The sequence below is a fragment of the Rissa tridactyla genome, chromosome 10 (genome assembly GCF_028500815.1).
Source record: "Rissa tridactyla isolate bRisTri1 chromosome 10, bRisTri1.patW.cur.20221130, whole genome shotgun sequence".
NCBI lineage: Eukaryota > Metazoa > Chordata > Aves > Charadriiformes > Laridae > Rissa > Rissa tridactyla.
Window position 1 is genome coordinate 8,971,241 of NC_071475.1, and position 26,828 is coordinate 8,998,068.

Genomic DNA, 26,828 nt, shown 5'->3' on the forward strand with positions numbered 1-26,828 from the left:
ATTAAATCAATAGGTAGAACAGATCCCCACGCACGCACGCACCCTTAACAGACCAACAGCAATTTAAATGTTCCCCGCAAAAAATAAAGCTAGGATGCAGCTGGGCTGTTGGTTCAAACTGCAGCAGAATCCAGTTCATTGCATTACAAGCATTAAACGTTAACATTCACTAAGTATGAACTACTGAACAAACCTTTCCTTCAGAGGTTGTCATTAATTTTGGCTGTTCCAATACAAAAGAGAGAGAAAACACATACAAGGCCATTGTTTGTTGGGTCCTTCAGAGGCTGATGAATCTTACAGTGTCACCGCTCTGTGCCAGCCTTTGCTGGAGAACAAGCAGTAATTGACTTTTTACCAAAATAAGTGATGCAGAACACGTTAACAAATGTTGGTAGTTTTTCATGGGATGAGCTTATTGTCAGGGGAATAACCCGCCTGTACATTTTCCTGTAAAAAAGTTATTTATTCATCTGACTAGGGTCTCATTTTAAAACCCCAGTTCTTGACACAGCAGGCCAAATGAGCAAACGATAGGTATAACACGTAGTTTTCATGCTCAGGTGATGGAAGGGATGGAGTATCTAACAGCGATGAACACGAAGTGCTTGAATAACCCTCAAATCCTGGGAGCATCACTAGCAAGAAAATGCTGAGCTTTATCGAAAAGTTTCTGGCATAAACAACTGCCCATGCCTATGAGTTTGGGATGGTGACAACTATAAATTTCCGCATTCGGATTTTGATTACATTAACTGTGTCCCACCACTGCCCAGGCCACTGCTCATGCCGTGTCTTGCTTGGTATGCTCATCCTCCCAGCTGCCCTCTTCTCTCCTGAAACCTCGCTGCAAGTTTTTCAGAGGTAAACGGGCCCAGCACGGGCTTAACAGCCAGTCTGCATCTCTTTGGTGTTGTCCCATTTTTCAGCGGTGGAAGTAACGCCACTCACATCCCTCGCTAAGAGAAGCCGAAAGGCTTCTTGAGGGCAGAACGCTGCTCTGCCCTCAAATCTGATAATGCAATAGTAATGGTTTATATTAACACTGTTTGCAACATAATTCCTCTGTGATTTAATGCCTACGGACACCTCTCACAAGTACTTGAAATGCATCTTCTAATTTTGGGGTTTTTTTGGAGGTGCAGATTGGGAACGGTGTCATGCGACTGAACAGGGCTGTTGTCATCACAGAGTTAACAGTGTTTTAAAACAAACGAGCACATCTGGTAAACAATGTCAATATGACCTAAAACCCCTTGAATGGGCTCACTGTAGCTACTTACTAAATGTGCCTGGAATTAAATTAATTAGAAAACACAAATTACTCCCCTCTAAATAACAATGTAATAAAGCAACTGCTTAATGAAAAATATCAGTGATCAGTGAGCAATCCACAAGCACAAAAAAAGGGATTGTAATCAAACTAAATTCACAGGCTCGTCAGCAAGGCAAGAAAGGCTTCATACAAGGTTAGTCAAAAATGAGTCAGATGCAGGCATCTAAATTAAACTAATTATCACAGAGATTATTACATTTATCTTAACAAAAACCTCTCTCTTTTCTCCCCAGTACTCCCTAAAGCTCTATGTACAGCTGGCTGCATCCATCTGCTCAACTACGTTTTGTAACATTGGGGAAAAAATACAAATCATTAAGCAAGTTTTGTACCATGACTTCGGCACTCTTAACGCCATTACCCATCAGGAGCAGCGTTTCTGTTGTGTGACACCGTATTACGTTGTGAGGGATGAGGTCCAGGAACCAAGGCCACAACCCAGGTTATTTCAAACCATTTGGCATGTGTTAATTTTGTATCTTGTTGTAGTTAAACTTTTGGAGCTGGGAAGCTGTAAGTTCCCTAACTCTACCTATGACAAGTTCATGGAATAACCCATGGGACAAAACCATGGCCCCAAGCGTTGCTGTTTCTAACATGCAGTGGTCCTCAATTTTTACAGGAACATTTCCTCAAATCTGTTGTCTTTATGCAACCAAAGTAACATGGGAACACCATGATGCACGGAAAAGTCTGCTTTGCTGAGCATATACAGAATGCAACCTGCGACTACAAATCCATAGCACAGCCTGGACCTGACTCTGGTGTGAGCTCTGAAGGCCACAAATCCTCAAAAATTACCTAGACGGACATCAGACACATCATGCCCTGTTCCACAGTCCTGTGCTTTAGAGACAGTGGATCAAAATGATCAGAAGTTGAGTGTTAAGGAAGACCCATCTCTAGGCACCACAGGAATCATCCAGTCAACTCATCTGAACAGCCGGGTTATGTGAAGGCCAGCTGGCGTGAACATTTCTCCCTCCACAAAAAAAAAAGAAAAAAAAGTATATATTTCAATGGGATTTCAGCTGAAGTGGGAACAATTCAATACCGGTTTGCACAATCCACCCCTACTACAAAGGCGTTTGAAATTTCTAAGAGCCAAACTAAAAGCCAGATGTATCACCTTATTTATTACTTAACAATGTCTGTGGCTACTGTGACATTTTTCAGTTTTGGGGTGCTTTTGCACATGAAAGGAAAGAACAACTGTGCCTAGATCTTCACTTCTCATGATTGCTTAACACTCCCAATCAGGACACCCTGTGGACCATCCCTATCCAACAGCAAAAAAAGCCACAGGTGAACCTGGGTGAAAAGGTCACCCATTTGGTTTTGCCATTATATGGTCTGCAACCCAGAATGCTCAAGCGCTGAAAATTAGCAGGAGATGAATAAAAACGCAAGAAAAGAACCATTTCAGAATGTGTCACAAGGTTAACGTTTACAGGGGAACATATTTCCTGCCTGGAAAAAAAAAAATTAACAAGCTTTCTAAATAGTGCTGCTTACACCACGCCAAATAAAAACCAAAGAAAACAGACACTTTGTAAGATGAGGGGTAAAGTACTGGAGTCAGGGGGTACACAACCATATACCTGGCACTGCACATTGATCACTGTTTCTGTGTGCAAAACAAGGAACTCTAAATAATTAACGCTAATGGCCATTAGTGCTGCCAGGAGACAGGGGAGGGGAGGTTGGTGGTGACAAAGCAATCCCCATGATTCTGTATAATCCATCGTGAAAGAATTTCTAATAAGCGACAAATACTATCTAAAAAAAATAGATGGAACTTGATCTTTTCCAGACTGGAGAAAGAACAAGAAAACATACCAGAATAATTTGCAGCACGAGAGGCGAGCCTCCACACAGGCAGAAGGGGCACCATCAAGAAGAAAACCCCTACCTTGTCCCTGGACCAACCTTTCTGCCCATCATTGCGGTTTGCATAACAAGAGTGTCACTGCACTAGCAAAAAAATTAGCTATGCGATACAAGTTTTAAGCGAGAGAATAATTTACACTGCAGGAATATAGCCCTGCCATAAATCAAGTTTGGTAACTAGCAAATACAGTGAAAAATGCCACGTTTCTAATGCTAATGTTAAGAAAGCGGTGTTGTCAAGAGACCATCTCAGGCATTATTAACCCACTGGCACTAGCAAAAAACATAATGAGCCATACTATATTATTGCCATTAACAAGAATTTCAGTTCTAGATGCTCTAAAGATGTTAAATTGTATTAGTCTCAATTAGTCATTCTTAGTCAGGATGCTAAACAATTCCTCGTAATTGAAGTCTCAGTCATGTTTTCAGCATCTCAAACCAGAATGGCTTTTAAAAGTGATAAAGAAGATATAGGCTAATAAAATATTATTTAATTACTACAAAAATATAAATTTAACTATGTACTAAGATACATATGGTAATGCCAAAACAGTAAGATAATAAAGAGATTGAGAATTAGTGTGACAGTTACCCACCTAACTGATGATTGAAAGTATGTCAGCAGTCCTTTTATTTATTTTGAAACTCATTAAATGAAGAGTTTTTCCTAAAGCTTGAGTTGTTGGAGTCTTATGCTTAGATGAAAATCTCTGTTAATATTTAAACAAATATAGAACCATAGAATAGTGTAGGTTGGAAAGGACCGTTAAGATCATTGAGTCCAACCATCAACCTAACGCTGCCAAAACCACCACTAACCCATGTCCCTCAGCACCATGTCTACTTTTAAATACCTCCAGGGATGGTGATTCTACCGCTTCCCTGGGCAGCCTGTTCCAATGCTTGATAACCCTTTCAGTGAAGAAATTTTTCCTAAGATGTAAATAGACATTAAATTTCTGAAACCTCATGAATTTGAGAAGGTAAACACCAGAACTGGAAAGTCATTAGAAACCCCCATGTTCTTTTTACAGAAATATGTGCGTGTGCGTACACATGTATTACTTATCTTTTTTTTTCATATACATAAGCACACACGTGTGGATATGCATGAAGGTACCTACCCTTTTCCACAAGCCGACAAAATCCATGACTTGCAAACTTTATTTCTAGAGCACATCTCACAAGTTTTTGGGCATGCTGCAATTTTGAAGATGTCCAATCCCAAAGCCCCCTCTCCTCGGCTGGCCGTCCTGTGGCACGGCCGTGTGGGTACCGAAGGGCAGGAGCATCTCAAGGCCAACCTCATGTGCCACTCCGAGCTCAGCACGGAGGACACTGGTAGAGGAGAAACCGTATTTTGCTATTGTCACATCTGTATGTATCCTGCTGAGGGAGAGGGTGTTTGTCTTCAGACTTATCACAGCACTGATGATACAAGGTGTAAATCCACATGCTCAAACCTGTGTGGCTTATGGCAGATTCTTGGATTTCATATGTGGAGAGCAGCCTGCACAAATGGGATGCCTACAAATAGGGCCCTCTTGGCATTCGTCTGATGTTGCTATTAATAAGTAACATCCCTTAATAATAAGCTAATATTTATAGAATGTTTAGCCAGATTCAGCCCTGGGGCACGCACATGCACACATGGCAGGCTAAGGCAGAAAATCTTTACTAGACGACAATGGATTTGCAGATGTTTTCACAAAACATGACTTTATTTGATTTAAAATACAGTTTTATATAAAAATAAATCAGTAACTCAATATACTTACAAGGTGTGCAACTGTACATCTCAGAAATTAACCCTTAATGATAAGGATGGAGTCAAACCTCCTGGAGACTGATATTCACCTGCCACATCCCTACTAACATTACACCTTCATGTGCCCCCAGCCACACGGCCCTGACCTACCCCAGCATCCTCAGCCAGATGTGTCATCTCCCCGAAGCTCATCCTCCTCTACCAAATCTCTCTGGTCTACAAGTCCTGCCAACTTCTCAAGTCCAACTCGTGGTACATTGCAAGTCTTCTGGCACAAAAGACACTGCTCCAGCAAAGTCTTAACGCTGGTATAGTCCTAATTACTATCACCATCACAAAAATAAGTCCACCTGACCAAGCAAAAAAAACCCAACCAAAACACAAAAATGAATTAACATAAAACCCCAGTGCAGAAGGGGAAAAAAATTAAATTCAGTATAGACTTAGAGACATGAGGATACATATTTAAAACCAATCTGCCTTGGAACAAAACCATTGACTAGTCCATTACAAAGCCATCCTTCTCCCTCAGTTTTACCCACCTGCTATTGCTGTTAACGACTCTCCAAATGTATTTAATTACAGCACTAAACAAAGACCTTTATTGGATTTCTGATACCTCATTAAATCTGTTATGACTGGTTATTATAATGCCAAATCAGGGCAGCAACAGCCACTGCACCTACCTGCAATGTGGCTGATAAAAACTCGTTATTTACAAGTACACACACAGCAAAATGCTCCACAGGCAGTATGTAAGGGTCGGAGGAAAAACTGGGTGGAATAACGTCCCCCTTGCCGCGCAGCTCCAAGTCTGCTCCATTTCCTGCCCTGCAAATCCCGATGAAGATGTGGGAGGCACATCCCTAGCTAAATCTGCCTTATCTAATGCGTAGTATTAGGTTCTGCTGTGCCACCTTGTGTTACAACACATCACATTTGATATAAAACAACACCGTGTGGGTTTGAGTTGCTCCACTTATACCACTTCAGCATTTAATACCAAAACTAAATCAAAACATAAGGGCGGAAAAAAAAGCCGACTTTCAAAACCTCAAGCTAGGGAGGAAAAAAAGCCTTTAGGAAGAATTTCAGCACTCTCATCTTTCATTTGCTAAGCAACCTCCTGTTTTGTTCTCATCTAAGAGCCTACTGCTTTCTGCAAGATAAGGTGGTTCGTGCAATAAAACATCCTGATGGGAAGATTTCAGACATTTTTTTCTTCCAGCATTCAGCAAATGCTTCGGTCTTCTTGCTGATTTTAAAGCAGATCTAGATTCCCTGCCACAGAAAGGCAGCCACGTGCGTAACGTGCACACCACCACTATTGTGCTGCCAGTGTGCAAGATTACGCAGAGGTGAAATTATTTTGTTATCCCAAATATGTTAATTGTTCACCTCCATAATAATTAAAGTACAGGTTTCCTCCTGGAGTTAAAGCACGCTTCGTGAAATAGCTTAAAACTTTAGGACGGTATCTCAGCCCTTAAAATTAATGCAAAATGTGTAATAAAATGCCAAGCAATGAATCAGCAACCCTTCGATTCTATTTCACCCTTCCAAGTGACTCTGGAGCTCAGATGACACGCGTATCTGGGGGACACAAGCTATAGCATAGATAGGCCATGCTGCCACAAAAATGCGGGGCAATTGATGTAAAACTAATGCTGACCCAAAAAGCAGATTTCACAGGCATCTCTTTATTTGCTTACTCATTTTTAGAAGAGAACCAGCGCAAATGCAGTTAATGAAGGGTAGCTGAGGGGAAAACACTTGTGCCTCAAATGACTAACAGATTAGCGTCAGCACTTTGCACGCATCGCACCAGCAAGAGCTGGAAATTCTGCAGGCAATTAAAATGTCCACATACCAGCGACGCCGACTCTCCTTTAATATCAGAACTGTAATACTACAAAGCTGTTGGTTTTGGAGTCAGGTGCTCGTATGACAATATTCTTTGTTTGGAGTTTCTTAGCCTCCCAGGGTTTAGAAAAGGCAATTGAATATGAATACTAGAGGCTTGAAATAAAAAGAACTCTGATGTGGTGTTTTTATATCTGAAATTTTGGGAGCTTAACGCAGGATTTTTAAGCACTTGGGCTTTTTGAGGTTGATATTTAAATTTGTTGCTTACTATTGCAACTGGATGCCTTGCATTGAGAAACTACAGCACGACCTGTAATGCTAATTAATTAGTTCCCGCAAATGCACTATTTGTATGAACATTAGTAACGCACATCAAACTATTTGGTGTCTGAACAAGCTACCGACAATTACTCTTTGTGGCTGCAGGCATTTGTAGGCATCCCAAACCTCGGTGAAACCCTGCTGCCTCCTGGAGTCTAATGGGAGCCTCGCCACGGACTTCGGCAGCATCAAAATTTCCCCCTTCATGTTTTTGGGAAGCACAGTTATCCCAAGCCTTGCAAATTCAGACCATCAAAACCAAACAGCTAATGTCACCAAGATTAACACCTGTAAAGCACTTTGAAGGAGAAAAACACTGTGTAATCCTGAAATATTACATTATTCATAAGACGACCTGATTTTAAATGTTAAGTTTGGCTTATTTTTATCACAAAGAGAAAACAAGTTCCTGCTAGCTTGCTTTACAAAACCAATTACCAGTGATCAGTGTAAGGTGCTGCATAACAATACACGGCGTTGCCCCAAAAAGGCATATCTAAGGCTCCGGAGCTGTTTTGAGGAAAATTAACTTGCACAGGGGATTGAAATACATGCACATAAGCAATTCTAATCAGGGGTATGAACTTCAAACTTCGTATTAAAAATATCAAAATGAGTAACATTTCCTTTATTTCATCTTTTCCTGCCTTCAACTGATTTTTCTGTCTGCTCCTTGATATACTAGTCCCTAATCAGAATAAAGCTGTAAAAGAATAGTAAATGTGACATCAAACTTGCTTTAAACTTGCTTTAAAGTCTCATCAACTTTTTTTGGCAGTGTTAGAATATAATTCCACTTAACAGAGAGAAGAGAATAACGAAGAGTGACTTGGCGGTTTGGAAAAAAAGGTGCAACTGCTCCCAACCAAAGGTTCCCCCAGACCTGCTCCTTCCCTGCACATAACTCATGGAAATGAGGCAGCTTGTGTTAAAATTGTATGGAAAAAGTGTTTCAGCAATGTATTTTTCTTAGGATTGCCTATTTTCAGAAAATGGAAAGGTAACTTTGCAAAACATTCAAAAAACTTTGATTTCATTTTTAATGCAGTTTGTAGACCAACTTAAAAACTTTACTAGTGTGATTCCTTTATTCCCAGGCAAGGCAAAACACTTGAAGACAGATTTTTAAATGCCCAATGAGATTCCCAATTTAATGAGGAAATCTGTAAATCTGGAATTACAAAGTAATAACCCTGGAATACAAACTAATGAATTTGAAAAAGAAATCTTGGCATTACACATGGACATGTATTTTTTTAAGCATATTATGATTCTAATTTTTTACAAAAAATGTATTAACTAATGAGGGGTGCCTATGAGCTATCAAAAATATCCCCCGTTATTTCTGCATGGTATTATTTGCACTACAATATCAAGTATTTTTCAGTGTACACCTCAAAATAATTTACACTGAGTGACAGATTGCTGAGATTCAACGAGCAGGTTTGATGGGAGATACCTGAGCAGCAGCTACTGGGAGCTTTGGTAGCTGGTGGTCACCGACAGAAGGTAAGAGGTGAATTGAAATTTGATTTCCAAAAACCGTAGAGGTCAGTTGAGCACACCGCACAGCAGAGAGGAATTAGATCTGCTCCTGCTTCGGGTCAGGGAAGAAGCTGCCACAATGTGGTGGGCTGGGGAGCAGGTAAGAAAACCAACCATAAAGGTGGCATGCAAGACGATACCAGCAGCTCTGTGCTCAGCAAGAGGGATTTCCACAGGAGTTCCTACGGATCCAAGCACGGGACAAAGACCCCAGTATAATGCTCTGCCCTCTGTACTAGGAACCGAAAACACTGCGGGAAATGGTGAACTTTTCTTCCCTTTCCAGAAGCTTTGGCACTGCCAAACAGGCTCTGTGGTAACGGTCAGATGATTCCCAGGTTGTGATTTTTGTCCTAAATGCAGTTTGGACTCACTTTTTCTCTAATTTAGCAGTGGCTGAGACAGTTTGAATTTTTCTGGCAACGAGATGCTTAAGTGGCATAACTTTCAACTCACTCTTCACTGCAAGCCTAAAGGGCAAACAGAAGTGAGTGGTTTGTTCAAAAGAGCTCAAGTCTGCACTGAATAGCTGATTGCAGCTCTAATTACCATGGCTTTACATCATTAGGGATAGCAACTGAAAAGGAGCTCTAATTCCAACACTCTGAGATACTGCTTTTTTTTTTTTTTCTTTTTGTTGGGCTCTTACCACTAAATGATCCATTTCCAACACTTCTGTTAAGGACAGGAAGGAAAAAATTCATTTCCATGCAGGGTGAGGATCACAATAAACAACTACAAAGACAGTATTTTAGCTTCTAAGATTCAGACTGACAGGTGTTTGTGGTGGGGCGGAAAGAATGGAGTAGTGAGGAGAAACCAGCAGCAGTAACGGATTTCACTCAGCTCAGATATTTAATACTCAGTGCCACTGCTCATTTATGCCTGAGCATTGTATTTTGACACTCCAGACCTTAACGAGCAATCTGATACCAACCATACTGTTATAATGTGCTTGCAATTATAAGTTGTTATGATATATTGTTTGTAAAGTTTTCCCACTGTGTCTAAAGGATCTTGTAACTCTCTCTCCCCTGGCTGGGGGGAGCCTGAAGCTGCAGCAAGAGGCGTAAAGAGAAAGACACCTATCTTTTATACTACTACGCAATATTTCAATGGCACAGACACAAGATAAATAGAGAGAAAAAAACATCCTTCCATTTTAGGCTACAGAAAGAGCCTCCAAGTCCAGAGCAGTTGACTCTAGCACGCATTTACAGCACAAGGAGTTAACTCCTCTCTGTGAGAAGAGGTGGAGGTTAATTACCCTCACATGCCAAGAGCATCACTGGAACAGCAAGGGGGGGGTCCATCTAGCTAAGCAGACTTAATAGGTTTATTGCTTTAGAGCTCTGCAATTTTGTTCCATTGCTGCAAATCTTTGTTGTAGTTATAGGTATCCCAACGATCTTCTTAAGACCACTGAATCAAGGACCAAACGAGCAGGACTATTTGCACTGGCATCTCTCCACTTCCACCCACCTCATCTCTCCCCACAAACACCTTCCATTCAACTGAACCATGAACAGGGGATTTGCTACGGACTTTGCTTTTACATGGAGGTAAGCATGGAGATAATGCCCACCGATGGGCATTTAGACAGGTAGATGGTTGCATAGGTTCTTCTTCCTATAAAATACATTTAGTTTTGAAACTCCAGCATATCTATCGTGTATTTCTCAAAAGACTGGTTTCCATTCCCCAGTTTAATGTGAATTCGGCACTAGGGAAAGCTATTAGAAACTCCACTGATTTGCACGTGGCATGTGAATGACACTTCACCTGCATGCTTTTACTTTGATCTGGAGCTGAGTGGGAACACATCTTCGAGGGGATTACGTAGATCAAGCTCAAGGTTTATGCTATTTTCGACCTTCCAGCGAATAAAGATGCTGGCGAGCACTAACTGTGAAAGCTTTGAAGGGAAACTGTCCATTCAAACCTGCCTGAAAACTGCCCAGCTTAATTCTTGTAACTGAACGCAAACCAATCGTAGTATTTTTGGATGACCTGCACTGAAGACTGACCTTAAAAAAAAAAGGGTGGGGAAAAAGGGAGAAAAATAATTCCCTCTAATCTGAGGTAATTCACAAAATACATCAATATGATGCCACGAAACACAATTATTCTCATTGAAGCAGATGTTGGATCTTAGTGACTCCCCCAAAAACACAGCACAGTACTTTTGCAGAATAACTTGTTCTGAAACAGCCCTCCACCTGTCCCAGCATAGACACAAACAAAAGTCACTTGGGAAGCAGGGAAATTATTCTGACAAAATGTTGCTTTTATTATGAATAGAATCTGTGCAGAATGGAGAGGTATTTGAGAATTGCTTATTTCAGTCGATTACTGTGCGTAGACAAGACTTCAATGACAAATGGATTTCAAGTGGCAAATATTATTACCTTCTTTCTGTGCTATTTTTATTTTTTGGGGGAGAGAAAAGTACTTTATGTACTTTGTAGGTACAAGGTTAAAAGAACCTTTTCAGCTACGAATATTCAAGATAAAGGTGTGCCTTTTGTAGCCTCATTAACAATAATTCTTTCAAATAACTGAAATGTGTAATCACATTGTGCAGTGCAGGGACAAAACCATATGCTTAATTCTGCATTTTGTAACCAGTAGTGCTGGTTTGCTTTCAGGTAGCTGGCCCTTGAATGGTCCCTGCTGAGTTACCGAGCATCTCCGCTGCTGTTGCAGGGACCGTGTCATATCCCCTTCAAACGTGCTGACTTCACCTTCAGGCAGCAAAGGCTTTACACCTCCTCCAGCTTGACTTACAGGCTCTAATGGCTTGGCGCACTCTTCTCATTTACAGTTTAAATTACCCACAACCAAACAACACCCAGTTGTTCTTCAGCCAAGATCTCTCTTAGGTTTAAGCATCTCCTGTCTCTCCTACCTAATAATTAGAGACAATAATTATGTCCTCTCTGTCCGTTCATTTTGCTAAGCAAAAGTAGCTTTTCCAATCTGGTCTCGCGTACAGCCCAATCAGCTCCTTCGCATCCTGCCTCTGCTCAGAGTTCATCCTTCCTGAACCTCTCAAGTGCTGAAGCCCAAACCATGAGACATGCTTGGTGAGTTTTATCCAGCACTATGTATAGGCAAAACAGGAAAACAACAGCAGTAATAGAATTAAGGCCTACAGAGGGGAGGAGGAAGGGGAAAATAAAAGATTAAATCAGAACATAGATAAGGCAAGTTTTCCATGGGGCCTCTGGAAAGCTTAACTTCGGTGACCTGATGTTGTCCCTCTCTTATGTATCTATCCCCCTGCCCCAATCTTGTATGAGTCCTGCAAATGATTTTCAGATGACACGTGAGCAGCCAAGCACACGGAAGGGGCACTTCAGCTTCATCCTTCCTGAAATCCCCCCTCTGCTCCCCACTCAAAGGCAAGGGCAGGACTCGCCCGCTCCCGTAAGCCAGTGCTTCAGCTCAATACACTTCACAGTAAATATTTTACAGGCGGCTCTCAGCGGCTGTGGGTTTGTATTTTAACAATTAAACCTGATTGCTGGGAGTGCACCGGTAGCTTGGAGCAGGCAGAGCTTTTCCCATATATTACACATCTCTTTCTGATATTTTTCTGCCTGGTTAGTAATCACTTCTGACAAATCCTTTTGACAGTTCTGAACACCAGCCTTAGTGTTGCAGGGATGCTTGATGCAAAGCCTGACTGAATGCAAATGTTAGGCTAATGCAAGCACGTCTGACAGCATCGGAGCGTTTTCCTCACTGGACACCAGAGGGAGGAGGAGGAAAGGACAACTGACAGTGAAGCTACAGAAGAACTGCTTCAAGAGCCCTCAAGGAGTTTATCAGACACCGGAGCCAAATGGATTTCTGTCATCGGACCAAAATAAATAGCAGCACCTTATCTGGGGATGATACTTCTGATAAAAGTTTTGGCAGGGGTAACACGAGGTAAAGTTACGGGAGAAAGGACCCATGTGCAGCAGCACTGAGCGCTGGGTGCATTTTAGCAAGCTCCATCTCACAAGCTTTAAACAAACCTGACTGGGGTTGATTCTGGGGCTACTATTGCTGCCCGTATTCTGCTTGGCTCCTGTGCCACAACCTGAGTGCCTTTCGGGCCAGTTTTCTTCTGGATGTGAAAAACCCCCATGTTTCAATGATTAACTGTGGATCCAGGGCCACCACAGTTCCTGACTCCCATACCATGAGAGCGTGAAATTTGGAACTGCAAGTTCTCTACGCTCAGATGGAAATGTCAGCACCTTGAAGGAGGGAGGGCGGCAGTTCAAGGAGATTGATACGGTATCTATCGAGGAATGTGATAGCAAATGCTCAACACGTGGTTAGTATCTTGATTAAATAAAAGAGAGAGATTCAGCAAGATTTCCAAGGGAACTATTTACTATCTTATTAAAACTATGCTTTTATTTCCTCATCAAATCTTTTCATTATGCCTTCAAGGCATAAGGAGGATTATTAAATGTCAGCCACAATTCAAATAATTAATGTATGGTGTTACCAGATATATATGCGCTCTCCAGGAGGATTAATAATAGCTGCTATTTTTCTTCCAACCATATTTTCTCTATAGTACATATATTAATCATGAGAATACAGGGCATTTTTTAAACCTCTCTAGTATTGAAAGTCTTTAAGGAACTCACACTTTGAAAAGTGGAGGATTCTTAATATATTCTGTTCTCTACTTTTTAATTTACTATCAAAATACAAAACCACAGTAAGCGCTTGGAAAGGAAGGAGTAGAAGAAAGGCGGTGCTTTCTTCAGAATTGCTATTAACTGCAGAATCAACGTCCTCAATTCCTTGAAATAGATCTTTAAAAACAACAAACCAGAGCTGCAGATTCAGAAAGCAGCTTGTCCCCCATTAAAATGGACTGGCTTTTGTTGCTACCTTACTACAATCAAAACACTTGAGAAAAGGTGTCAGAAAAGTACTTTTATACCAACCAGTCATCCCAGGGCTGGCTGGGCCTGTGTTCAGCACCTGTTTGTCAGCTTAACTCTGTCCCTGCAGCAGGCTTGTCCCTGCAAGGTGCTGGGCACCAGCACGTGCTGCCCGTAAAACCCACTGCGTGGGAAAGGAGACACCTCTCAGATCCGCAGTGCCGATGCCAGAGCAGAGAGAGGGAGAGCTGACCCCTCTGCTCTCCACTTCACACTCTACAGCCCACAGGGATTTTCCCTGTGAGCTTGACACGAACTCATCCAGTAATCTTACTGCACAGACTAGAAGTGTGAGGTGGGACGCGCTACCTCCGATTACTTTCCATTTACTCTGTGCAGGGAGAGAGTTCCTGTGGATGGACTGACCCCACTGACCGGCTCCCTGCCATCCATGCTCCCACGTGGGCTGCAGACATACTGCCTGGAGGGTGTTTTTTGTACCTGCTGGTGGCCTCTCAGCAACGCAACCAAAAATGATTTCCCGATTGCGCAGGAATTAAACATGTCCAGAAGTAACATTTCAATTGCTTACCACTTGGAGAAGTTTAAATTCTCTCCTCCACTCCCAACGGTATCCCAGGCATAACCCTTCCAAAGTGAAAAGTCACTGGATATCTGATTTTGAACACTGCACATTTCAGAATGTATTACCAGCCTCTCCCATCTCCCAAAACAGCTCAAGAAATGTCCGTGTTCTATTTAAAATTAAGTTTTATGAGCATGAGATCAGGGTTTGTTATGTAAGTAAAGCTGTAACCATACCACGCTTTAGTGCACTACCAGAAGAGGTGTGCCCTCAGTGCAGCGTCAAACAATAAATCATTTTAACCATCTGTGTGATCTGACAACTGCCAACCTGGGGTAGTTCCTACACATCAAGACATAAACCATGTCTACAAGAAGCTTAAGAGAGCAGATCTTTCATGACATACATTTTTTTAAAAATTTCCAGAAGAAATATTTTAAATCAGTTTTGAAGACTTACCTCCTCGCTGCACCAGCAACGTGACTTCGCTTCCCTTGGGACATTCAATCAGCATATCCACCACCTGGTTGTGAGTGAGGCTCTGCACATTCTTCTTGTTGACTTCGACTATAAGATCGCCCTCCTTCAGGCCGCGGCACCGCGGGCTGTCCACAATTTGTTTCACTCTTTGGCCGCCCCCACCGGGACTGTCTGCTATAGTAAACCCAAAGCCCATAGGCCCTTTCACTATATGCACAGTTATGAGTTCGGGTTGTGTTGCTATTGAAGACGCCAAAGAGACCGTGTCATTGGGGTAACCATGGGGTCCGTTGGAGGAGACCTCAGCCGGGCTGCTGGGTCTCGCTTCCTTTGTGCCATTTACTTTCCCTGTTTTACTACTGTGGCTCGCGGGGGAGTCGTAATTTTCCTGCCCGTTCACAATGATCGGTTCTTTGTCCAAAATTGCCACGGACGTAACCAGGCTCGTGTTGGGATCATCGGGATCGAAGGGCAGGGGGTAGCCTCGGCACAGCTCGAGGTCCACGCTGGCACCGATGGGGATGGACTGAAAGATCTTCACAACTTGAGCGTGAGTGTGCCCCAGCACACAGGTATCGTTCACGCTGACTATGACGTCCCCTGCAGAGACACAGACAGATATACCAAACACATACGTTTTGTGCACCCCGGGAAGGTGAGGACTAGAGCCTGCGAGCTGATCCGCAGCATCCACAGGTACCACTTACAGGTAAATAGTAGCATTTAAGTACCTTTGCAAGGAAAAGGAGTGGTGACACTTGGGCAAGCAAGAACTATTGTACACAATGGATTCTCTGCATAAAGCCCTTATGTACATATATGTTTTTGTAAGTGAAAATGGAATTGGCTTCTGCAAAAAATTAATAAATTCAAATCATGGTATACGGCCCATTTAACAGTTATTTTGAAGCCCTGCTCTCACTGTTATACACTGTGCTACATTGGCACACGATAGAAACAAAACTGAGAGCACATGAGAGCTATAACAGAAGGCTCTCAAATACCAACTGCTCAAATACGGTGCCACGTGTCATGTCTCAGACATACTTCGGCCTGAAATCTAGGTATTGATTAAATTACGATTCAGTTTTTGAAACTGAGGTTGCAACACAGGGACGTTGAATGTTCTGATGCTCCACCTGCAAGTGGGGTGTTATGACCTCAGGTGAATCCTAACAGGATTTCATCATGTTGGGCCTGCTCTCTGGAAAAATAAATTGGCTCTTGGTGCCTCCACGCAGGGAAAGGCAAACCAGACAACACCTTTGCCCATTCCCTGGGAGTAGCTCGGGAGACGAGGTGAGTGGCACAGCAGATACACAAACACACAGTGATGCAGCCCTAAAACACCACAGCCACTGCCACAGCAGGGAGCAGTAACGCGCAGCCTGATGGGGGACTCCGAAACTGCTGGCTCCTCTCCACAGGTCAGCATGAGGAAGAACTGGCAGAGCCCCAGCTGGATATTTTGACACCTGAGGTGAAATTCCAGCACATTTTTTATTCAAAAATAAGATTTTTGAACACGTTCCTCAATGTATCTCACTTCCCTGCTTGCTGATAGGGATGCTTTTCCCCAAAATGGGTATGAGGACTACAGTCCTTTATGAATTGCACATAAAAACAGCTGCAAAAACATAAACCAAAGTGCTGGTGGTGATTTTGATTTAAAGCATCGGTACCTGTTTCCATTTTGCCATCCAGCGCTGCGGGGCCATCAAGCACCAAACTTTTGATTTGAAGAAATTCATCCGGCTCATCCCCTCCGACGACAGTGAAGCCAAAACCCCTGCTGCTTTTCCTTAGCTTGGTGTGGATGAACTTCCCTTTCAACTCAGAAGGGTTTCGTGTAAAAAAAGGTTTTCCTGTGTAGGAAGTTTGGAAAATCTATAAACAGGCAGGCAAGAGCGTTTGATCAGTTTTTCCTCTGCCCCTCCCTGCTCTAACAAGTACACGGACAAACGCAGCGGTGTGCTGGGACAGGAGTGAACTTCACTCCAGCATCCTCTCACCTCATCGCACTCCACCCGTCTCCTTGGATCCAATCACACAGTAAAAAGAGTGAGCAAAACCCCTAGTACCTGCTGCTTTGTTAGCTGTGGTTGTGCACACCAAAGCCTCCAGGCTACAAAGGGGAGAACATGCTGGTTTAAGGAATGGAATATATTAAAGCCGGCAGTGCTGGCTTAGATGTACGTGTCTTATCGCTGTCCTGAGGTGGTTATATCCATCCCAGGAAGGATGGGACAGGGGTAGCACAAATGCCACCTACGGGAGGAGTCTGCAGCGAGAGTTTCTGCAGAAAGGAGTATCACTATGTTTTTCACCACTTGGCCTTCTCCCAACCCACCAAGCAAAAAGCAACTTCTGAGCTCTGGCAAAACACTGCATAACCCTTTAGCATAACCCCCCCGCCCCACCATCACCACCACCCTGTAACCTCCTCCGGTGAAAAAGCGGAGGGCACTGATGTTCTTCAGACCCTGTTTGAAGTCTTTTCTCTTTCCTTTCTGCTCCATGCCTGTTGTGGATGAAACACTGCCGTTGTGAAGTATGGATCAAAGAGCGGCCTGGGACCACAGCGGCTGTGCTGGAGGGCTGTTAATGCTCTCTGGAAGCACGATTATGAGGGAACAAGGTGCTCCAAAGACAAAAGCGCATCCTTGCAAAGCATGTTGCACAGGCTCGGAAAAGGAGTCACGGTTGCTGTACTTCACAGTGCCAACACTAAACACCTTTGCACTTTTAATTGTTTTTAATGCTTAGAGGGGAAAAGACCGTGCCACTAAGCCCTCTGGTGACAGCTCCAGGATCAGCAGTGTGTATCGCAGCCAGGAGAGCTGGCGTGCTTTCAAAAACTTCGGCAGCATTGCCGTGGGCCTGTTTAGAAAGGAGACCTTGAGGGAGGCTGAGGGGATTTGAGACTTGTACGCCTTTGACTGGGAAAAAAAAGAAGTACATTTGAAGATTATTCATGAGGGGGCAGTGTGAGGACTTGCAGTCTTCTGCCTTTGAAGGGCAGGACAGGAACATGGCAATCCTGTGGGCAGATGCTCTGCTCAGACCCCAAGCTGCAGAAATGCCCTGACTATCAAAGTGCAACCCAACATCTCAGGTAACAAACACGGCTGAGAGGCAGCGTGCGGCGGGGCTTGGTCCTGTGCTCATTTCTGGTTCAAAAGACAAGCAGAACAAGCACAGCGTGGTGGCGTCTGCCTACAAATACAGGGTGAACTTGCCCTGTAGTAATGGGGTAGCGGCACCACAGGCTATGTCCCACCTACAGCATTTGGGAGGGGATTGCATTTTAACTGAAAGTATCTACAAAATCCCAGCTGGGAGAGCAGTGCCAGGGTCCTTGTGCCCATGTCCCCACCAGCAGTGCCATCAGTGGGAGAGACAGAAACCCCTGGGCATAGGGCAGGGGGAAAGGAAAGCTGGAAAGAGCTGCTGCAAATGGGGAGTGGGAGAAGAGGGAGCAGCACTGAGAAAGGAAGAGAAAGGAATGAAAGAGAGAAGGAGCCATCAGTGGGTACTAGGACAAATCACTCAGAGTGGTGCTGAGACAGGCTAATGCTCTCCTGTAACGTTACTGCAAAATTTCGTGGCTGGCAGTCGGGAGCGGGTGGAGAGCTGAGTGAGGCTGTGAACATCATCCCCTGCGTGACAGGTCCTTCGCATTGCCATGCATGGATGCTTGGGCAGCCCTTGCTTCAGCCTGGCAGTGTAAAAGGCAGAGGTGGCATTCACAGATGTCTCGCCGAGGAAGACCAACTGTTTTGGGGCACACTGATGAGATGCCAAACCCCAGCTGCCTGGTGGTCAGGGTACCATCCCCAGAACTCCCATGTTTTTCCTTGCTGCAAGTCTGGATTACTCTAATGTACTCTCCAATACCCCTCAGGAATGTACTTTGGATACTGTTAAATTTCACGTATCTGTTTTGGAAGGGCTCTTCATGGCAGGAAAGGCAGCCAGGGACAGCAGCACCCTTGCCAGGCTCACCTTTGGAGACCATGGCTGACCTGCGGAGCATTGGAGTACTTCCCAGCTTCTGGGGCCAGCCTCCCCATGGCTGCTCCCAGCTCTGTCAGGATGACGTGGCTCCAGCAGATTCCCCCTCTCTCACCTTCCCCAGCCTCTGGTCCCTACAGGCCGGGCAATGCCGTGCTCTTGCTGTGCAATTTAGATGTTGCCGAAGATGAAGCCTGCTTACAACCACTTGTAACCAAAGAGCACTTGTACTGCAACAGGTAAAAGTGGAACTCTCTGTCCTTGCTGACAACCTGATCTGGCAATGTTTCAGCTCATGCTGCAAATTCAGGAACGATTCATGTCCTGTCTGGTTAGTTATTTAAGAGAAGCAACTGGTCTGTGAGCAGTTGGCTATACACAGACCATTGACACTGATAAATAAGGCTGTAATAGCTCAAAGTACTTGTACACATGTACAACTTCAAAGTAGGTCTGCATTATTTGGACCTATTATCATTGCCTCCTTGTGCAGAGCTTTCCAGAGAAGCTTCAACTCAGATTTTTCAGAAACGTGATGTAAATTTGCCCCTAACAGGTGGCCAAGGTGCTTGAGCCTCTTCGCCCTCAGTTACTACAGAAAGTCAGATTCAGAGGCCTGGTAGCTCTGCAAAGCTCTCCAAATGGCAGATGATTTCCCTCTTCTGGTGTTCCTCCCAGCTCCTACTCCTCCCCCTCAAATTTTCATTTGGACTCAAAGCACATAAAAAAGAAAATCCACAAAGTTGCAAACTAGACTTATCCGTGGGCAATACCAGAACCTGGCTGCTCAGATGTCACAAATGCAATGAAAACACCCAAGCTCTCCAAAACCAAGGTCCTGCCAAACAATGCTGACAACCTACAGCTCCCCGACAAGCTGCCAGTTTCCAGGGCTCTTACACTACTTTAACTTGAAACTCTACCTGCCCAGGAATGCAGACATGGGGTGCCATTGGCTTTGGACCCGAAACATGTTTTAATTACAGTGCAACATGGTGAGATCTCGTGCTGCTTTTTGGGAGGGAACATTGAACTATGAGAACAGAAAGAAATCTCTGCACTAGATCTTATGACAATAGCCACATACTAAACTCAGTAGAGTTTAGAAGGTGTAAAAGCCTAATCCTTGCATATCCATACAGCTCTGTATGGATAAAAGAAAAGGGTCTCCTCCTACTTGCACTTGCATCCACTGCAGTTGCTGCTAAATCCCACCGATGTTGTAACTCATGTTTTCACAATGCCTTTTTAAAGACTTGGAACGCTAGACAGAGAATAGCCACAATCCTTTTTTTATGCAGGCAATCTCATTTGCCTCTTGCATTTGTCAACAAATGTAGTCTCGAAACAACTAGTCTCAAAATCTATAAGAATTCAGATAAGCAGGCACGTGCTGTCATGGAGACACTCCCTGTGCTGGTGGCTGAGGGAATTTCATTCGCAGGAAAAAAACCTTGTTGCGCTTCTACAACTGGTTTAACAAGGTTGTTACCTTGCACTGGTGCTTCCCGAACTGCCTCTTGGTTGTTTGAAACATGGTTTGGAGCAGCGGGTGGTGGGAGAGATGGACACTCCTCTGTCCATTCTAGAGAGGGCAGAGAGGGAAATGTTACTCGTTTCACAACAGCACTATGAGCTCCTGCACGTACACACACTGGGAGCGTGGGGTTCAAGCAGAGGAGACGTGAGAAGCATGCCAAGAGAGGGAACAGAGTCACGGAGAAAGGGAATATAATGAATGGGATGTCCAAAAACCAGTCCTGGAGGACTCCCTACATCCAGGTCAACTGATCCGTCTGCTGGGACACCGTACCTCACACTCAAACTTTGGGACTTGATTTGCATCTAAATGGTCTCAACATTTATATGAAATCTATTCCCCATGGCATCTAAGTAAAAGAGCTGATGTTGAGGGAAATGGGGCTGCAAGAGAAATGTTGAAGCCTAAATTATTTTCCTCTTGGATAATAACCGTTGTGAAATAACTTGGTGTGAAAGCTACGAAGGTACCAAAGCAAACTGAAATGCCACAAGCCCCTCGCTGCAGCTGGGCTGCATTTACAGAAAAAAAAAAAAAGAAAAAAATGCTGGGAAAAAAGAAAAGAAAAAAAAGTGGTTTAAAATAATGAAATTAATTCAGATGTTAGAGCTTGACAACATCTAAAGGTCTTGGGTTAAGAAGTCTCTCAATGAAGAGGGGTTTCTCTAACGCACATGTAAATGCCCACTCCTCATCCCCCTCAATAACCTATGAGTCCCAGTGCAGACTGGAACAACACCAGCTACAATGAGTAACTTGATGGAGCAGATTAAAGAGGAAAAAGTGTGCTTTAATTGTTTCTGGAAAGCCTAGAAACTTTCCAGAAATAAAAGACATTAAAAAAAATAAATCTCCCCTTTAACAGGGATGAAAGCTCCTACGTTTAAGTGGTTATATGGTTTACATTTTCTCCTTTGCTACCTCTTATGTGAAGGGCATATGCAACCATTCCTAGGCGTGTCATTTTGCCTTTAAACGCTAAGGCCACAGAAGGAAGGACAAACACATTGGCATGGTGTTGCCATGGCGAGGGAGGGTAAGTTCCCTCAGGAAAACCCCAACCATCACACCCTTGCTGGTGCCAACCTTCTGGTGGCTGTTGCTGTTGCTCAAGCTGTTTCTTCCTCTTCGCTTCAAGAACTGGGTTTTCATATTGTGTCTTCCGGTTGATGTGGCTGGAGATAAAAAGAGAGCACTAAATTAGAAAACCCTTTATGTGATAAGCAGGAATGATGGCCAGGCATGAAACTCCTCTGAGGAAAGGGGTAAAATACCAAACAAACCCAACAGCAGTGTACTGTGGAGCAAGGCTCACCTAGTCGTGCCAAAAAGTATATTTAGGAAAACAAACTGATTCCAGTATTGATATGAAGTCTTGAGTAGGAGTGGCTAATTCCTTCAAATACATTAAAGTAGTGATCTATCTGTGAAAAATGAGATTAAAGCAGAAAAGGTGCTCTGTCTAATTGCATTTTAAAAGACAGGCCTAAGTCATCCCTGCTTTAATAAGATTCCCAGAGGTGCAGTCGCTCCCTGGCTCACTGAAGTTAAAAAACAAAACAAAACAAAACCCAACACTTGGTAACATCTGTCAGCTATCTGATCGATCCACACTATTACCAGCGTGTGTTTTTAAAATGCCTGCGGGGGTGCAGGCTATGAGCTGAAAAGCCAGGCCCCAAATGGATCAAAAATACATTCAGAATTAGCCCCGGCAAACACTCCCAGTGGAAACCAGCATTTGGTGAAACTTCGGCTGTCCTCTTTGGAGGCCTGTTAGGCAGCTTTTGACCCATAGGAGATGTTTAGAGCTAATATTTCTTACCAATCTCAGGAAAAAGAAAAAAAAAGGCAGGCCAGCCCCAAACATGGCAGACAAGCAATGCCCTCCACAGAAGATTAACCATTTTATGAAACCAAATGACAAACAGCAGCCACAGATGCCAGGACGGTGGGGACAGGTCTGGGGACCCTGCAGCTGATGGCTACAGCTGAGATGAGCTGCTCATCAACTGTTCAATAGGAATTTTTCAACAGTGATTTGGCTACAGCAGAGGAGCAGGAGATCTTAGAAAATTATATTGGCTTAAAGCCTATCTTTGTCTCCAAAGCAAAGTTTACCATTAAGAACTTGCTTGTGCAATGCGCCTCTATCAAAAAAACCCAAAACCCTGAAACAACAACCAACCAACCAATTCTTCAAGTAATTACAGTACAAGCACTCCAGATAGTTATGTTCAGAATTTTTCTGCTAAAGATCAATATTAAATCACTCGAAAAATATTTAACTAATCAAATAAAAGCAAGTTCATAAGTTCTGTAAAAGATTTCCAATTTCAAGATATCTTCAGAAAGTTAAGAAAAAATTATAACTACTTTAATATGATGTAAACTTTTTCATGATACAGTTGTTTCTCAATAAAAACTATTATGTGATAATAGAGTGCCTGAATTGGAGGGGACAGAGATGAATGCTCAAATTGTAATCTTATAGATATAGCTTATAGATAGTAAGTAAAATAAACTTATGCCTCGTTGCTGTTACTTTTCTATTTAATTTCATCACTAAGGAGTGCCACAAAACTAACAGGCATGTATATATAAAGTGACAGGAAAAAAATGCTGGAAAAACCTCTCGGCATGGCATTTAATAGCCGAAAAATATTCTTGATGTCTTTGGTAAATAAATGTCAAGCCTTAATTACACAGTTTGCTAACCTCGTTTCCCTAGGCACAGATGGTAGGGTCAGAAATGAGCCAAAGCAGACAGAAGCTGTATTCCATGTCTATTCTGAGGGCTATCATAAGCCATCCTACTAGACAGGAGCGTACACATAATTAAAAATTCATTTTATGGGGTCAGCGATGAAACAAAACTCAGATCTTCAGTTTCCCAAGGGAGCGATCTGACATCTAGATAAAGAGGAAGCTGTTCTAATTCCGGAGAGAGTCCCGGTAAACCTGTGAATTCTATTCACAACAACACAGCCCGATGCAAGAACCTCTGCGTGGCTGTTTGGTCACACAGGCTCGTCCTTTCCTCCTTTTGAGTGTCTTCTGACTTATAACTGAATTGGTGGTTTGCTTCGCACACTCGTATTTCAATCGCAGCACTCTATGAAGGGGACTGAGCTCAGTTAATTGCACGCTTATTGATGTTCTCTGGATAAAAGTATTTTGTGAGGTGCTGGGGCTCCTGCATGCCCTGACCCAGGGGTGCTCCTGTCTCCCCTGAGCTCACCCCAGGGTGCTGCTGCCAGAGCCCACCAGAGGATGGGGAATGGCAAGGCAGGGATCCCTCTTCCCAGCCCCTACGGCATGTCCCAGGGGCCACAGGGTCTCCTCCTTGGTATGAGATGCTACCAACAAAGCACACAGACTGCTGTGGAGGGAAGCCTTCCTCCACCCAACAGCAACACCAGAACCAGAGAGCAGCACTTACTCTACATAGTAGACACCATATACGGGATCCTCAATTTTCTCCCAACCAGCAGGCAACTCTGGAAATAGAAAAAGCATTACTGAAGCCTCCAGTGCAGTTCCTTCTGACAGTTTTGCTCAGTGTGCAAAACTCATCGGCAGCTCAGACTTTGCTTTGAACGCTTTTCAGAACAACCGCAGCCCCTTTAAGGGCTGGCACAGCATGGCACCAACATCATAGCCTGTCCTACCTGCGCTGGGTTAGCAAATCAGTGGGAAGACGCCCATGTCAGTCAACTTTACATTTGCTTTTTGCATTAAATGAACAAATGATCAATATGTTTCCTTTCTGGGAGTGCTTCAAGTACCCTCCTGGTTTCACCACCATGGGCGGAGTGGCCCTGGATGGAGCGCTGCAGTGGAAGTCCATGCAGGCAACAGCCCAGAGGCATTTTAACACCAGCATGTGAAAATGGGTGAGATTACGGCGAGCAATTGTAGCACACTAATGGAGACTCCTTTCTTTGGGATTTACACTGCGTTGCTCAGCCCTGAGCCCAACGCAAAAGCGCATGTTGAAAGAGGACAAAGTGAGTTTAACATAACTGCCCCGCATATGGAATCCACCCAAGTGGGGCCGGCACGCACAGATGTATTTCACTGCATAGCACTTAATGTAAAAACACATACTGCCATAATCCCATGTAACAGAGATTTCCTTTTTTAATTAGCGTAATTAACAAAAAACAGTTCTGAAAATGAAATGAACATTTGGAAATGTATCCACTTTTGTTCCCGTTGATTTTCTAGACTGCACATAGTACTTTAACGATAATTAGTGAATGTAATAAAATCACTTCAGCATCCAACTGAGGGTTATTAAAGCTGTATGTATTACTTAAGGGCCTGATCCTTGTCCCACTCATTTAAACGCAATGTTCCCGTTGGCTGTGGGTACTGAAATAATCATCCCATTAACAAAACAGAGTGGTGTGTTTGTGTAATACTGTGAATCAACTCAAAAGAAGGTTGCACCACGCTACGGACTGTGCAAGTGTGGTCCCACAGAGTCTGCACATTCATTTAAATAAAAATAATAATAATAATTAAAAAAAAAAAAACATTGTCAGATAACACAAGGTCAAATACTCCATGCAAAATAATACCTCAAAATTTATCACTAAATTGGCAGGATCGATAGCAAATAATCTACGTTTGTTTATTATCAAATGCAAAGATTTATTTTCATTAACGGCATCAATTGCTGAGCCAATACAATCAACAATGCCCCATTAATTAGAATAAATGTACCAAACTAGATCTGCATTTATAGGCTTCAGCTATGTTGCCATAAGGATAGCAATATCTCCAGACTGGAGATGTACAGAATCTATACAAACACACATGGACTAATTATTCAAAGTTTATGTTTGTGTTCAGAATTGGCTGGAGATCAGATGAGATCTATTTTCATGGTTTTTGCTCCACATGTCCTTTATTTGCAGATGCAAGGTACGGTTTCCATTCTTATCATTATTTTATCCTTATTGGGTTTAATATCTTTGGATTCCTTGAGACATAAGCGATTAAATGCAAGCCAGTGCTAACTTTTGGGCATGAAAATACTTGACAATTTTATCAGCAGATTGACCTGAAATGAACGCTTCAGAAACAGATATTCCTTTACACTGTGCAAGTGTATGTGAGAAAAAGGTAGAAAGCTAAAGGCCAATCTTGAAAGTCCTGTCGCAAAGGGAACTCTGAGGTTCACAAAGGAGTCCCATATGGTGAAAACACTGTGGGACTGGCTTAAAGAGTTTCAGTGCAATTAAATTAAGAGCTAGGATGCAATCAGGAAAATTACAAGTTGTGGCAGCCATTTAATTCTTTGCACTACGGTGAAAGCAGAATGGTAAAGAGACCAAGCTGGAGGTGGAAGAAAAATAAAAAGTGAATGAGGGAAGGGAGAAGTAATGAACAAATACCTTAAAATGACATTTCCACAATTTTTCCTGCTAAATATCTTTTGTCTATTTTAGACTATTATGTGTTTTTCATTTTTAAAGTTAAAATATTTTTTTTTTTACTTTTCTTCTGCTTACAAAAGGTTTTGGTATTAAATTTTGTTCTTTCTTTTCTTTTAAAAATTTTTCACAGGTCAGAAACCCAGCACTTCCCTAACCCCAAAAATGGTATTGTGCCAAAAGCTTTCCAGTTTTCTATCTCTGCAGCTTTCTATTTAAGGAACACATTTCTATGTTTTGGGAAGTAACAATACACAAAACTGTAAGCTTTCAACGTGTTACTTGTTGATTACGTAGATGCGCTTTCAGACTTCTGAAAGCCTCTGAAATTTCCCTAAAGGAAAAGGCAATATTCTCCATGGCCGTGTTGCACAGTCTAGCTTCTTAGTGGCTTTAAATTATCTCCCTTCTCTACCTCTCCTGCCAAACTGAAGATGACCCAGAGCATCAGATTTTATCACAAATATAAGATTTCCAAAAACAGTTTACATCATTAGGAGCCTGAGTGAGCCATATGGTTTTTATTTTGGTACATTCATCCAGCACTCTGCGGTCTCACGAGCATTTGTCAGCAGGTTAATTCAATGGACAAATATCCAATTTTACACTTTTAAGCCTGGGGTAAACACATGGATTCCTACTGAGATGCTCTTACTTAGTATCCACCCTACAGAGGGGAAAAGAGAACTTCTCCAGCCACCAGTTATTTTAGTCATGCCCGTGAATCACCATAAAGCAGCTGGAGACGACTTCAGTACGCTCAGCTCTTGCTGCTCCCTGTGAGGCCAGGAGGATCTGCCCAACTATGTCAAATTCTACTCCAAAGGTTAAATTTTTGTGTCTTTCGTATAACCTTCTGTTAAAAGAGAGCCGATCTATTACTCCATAGTCAATTCACCTCTTTGGAAAACAAGAAGCTGTGCGAATGCTTCAAGTTTTCATTTTTTTATATTTAGAAAAGAAACTGTTGACAAGCTAAGGAGCTAAATATCTGGCAACAACCCGTTTATACTAATCATGACTACGGTTAGTGAATAGGCCGTATGTTTTCATGCCCCCTCCCTAACGTCGCTGTAACCAACTGAGCCATTTGAAAATGTCTTTCTTTGCACTGCAACATTTGCAAATCTCAACAGTGTA

At 43.0% G+C, this 26,828-nt stretch overlaps 1 protein-coding gene across 29 annotated transcripts in view; it reads right to left on the minus strand.

Moving 5' to 3' along the window:
• MAGI1 (membrane associated guanylate kinase, WW and PDZ domain containing 1) overlaps positions 1–26,828 on the minus strand; it is a 368,017-nt gene that overhangs the window by 44,602 nt on the left and 296,587 nt on the right. For 23 of the 29 annotated variants that reach the window (XM_054216236.1, XM_054216235.1, XM_054216237.1 and 20 more), the window contains 5 exons: positions 23,687–23,744; positions 21,331–21,419; positions 20,197–20,289; positions 16,373–16,555; positions 14,670–15,290 (listed from right to left, as the gene is read on the minus strand). In XM_054216236.1, coding sequence (XP_054072211.1) covers positions 14,670–15,290; positions 16,373–16,555; positions 20,197–20,289; positions 21,331–21,419; positions 23,687–23,744 — 1,044 coding nt within the window. The remainder of the gene's footprint in view (positions 1–14,669; positions 15,291–16,372; positions 16,556–20,196; positions 20,290–21,330; positions 21,420–23,686; positions 23,745–26,828) is intronic. The other 6 variants (XM_054216234.1, XM_054216230.1, XM_054216220.1 and 3 more) reach the window with 1 other exon arrangement.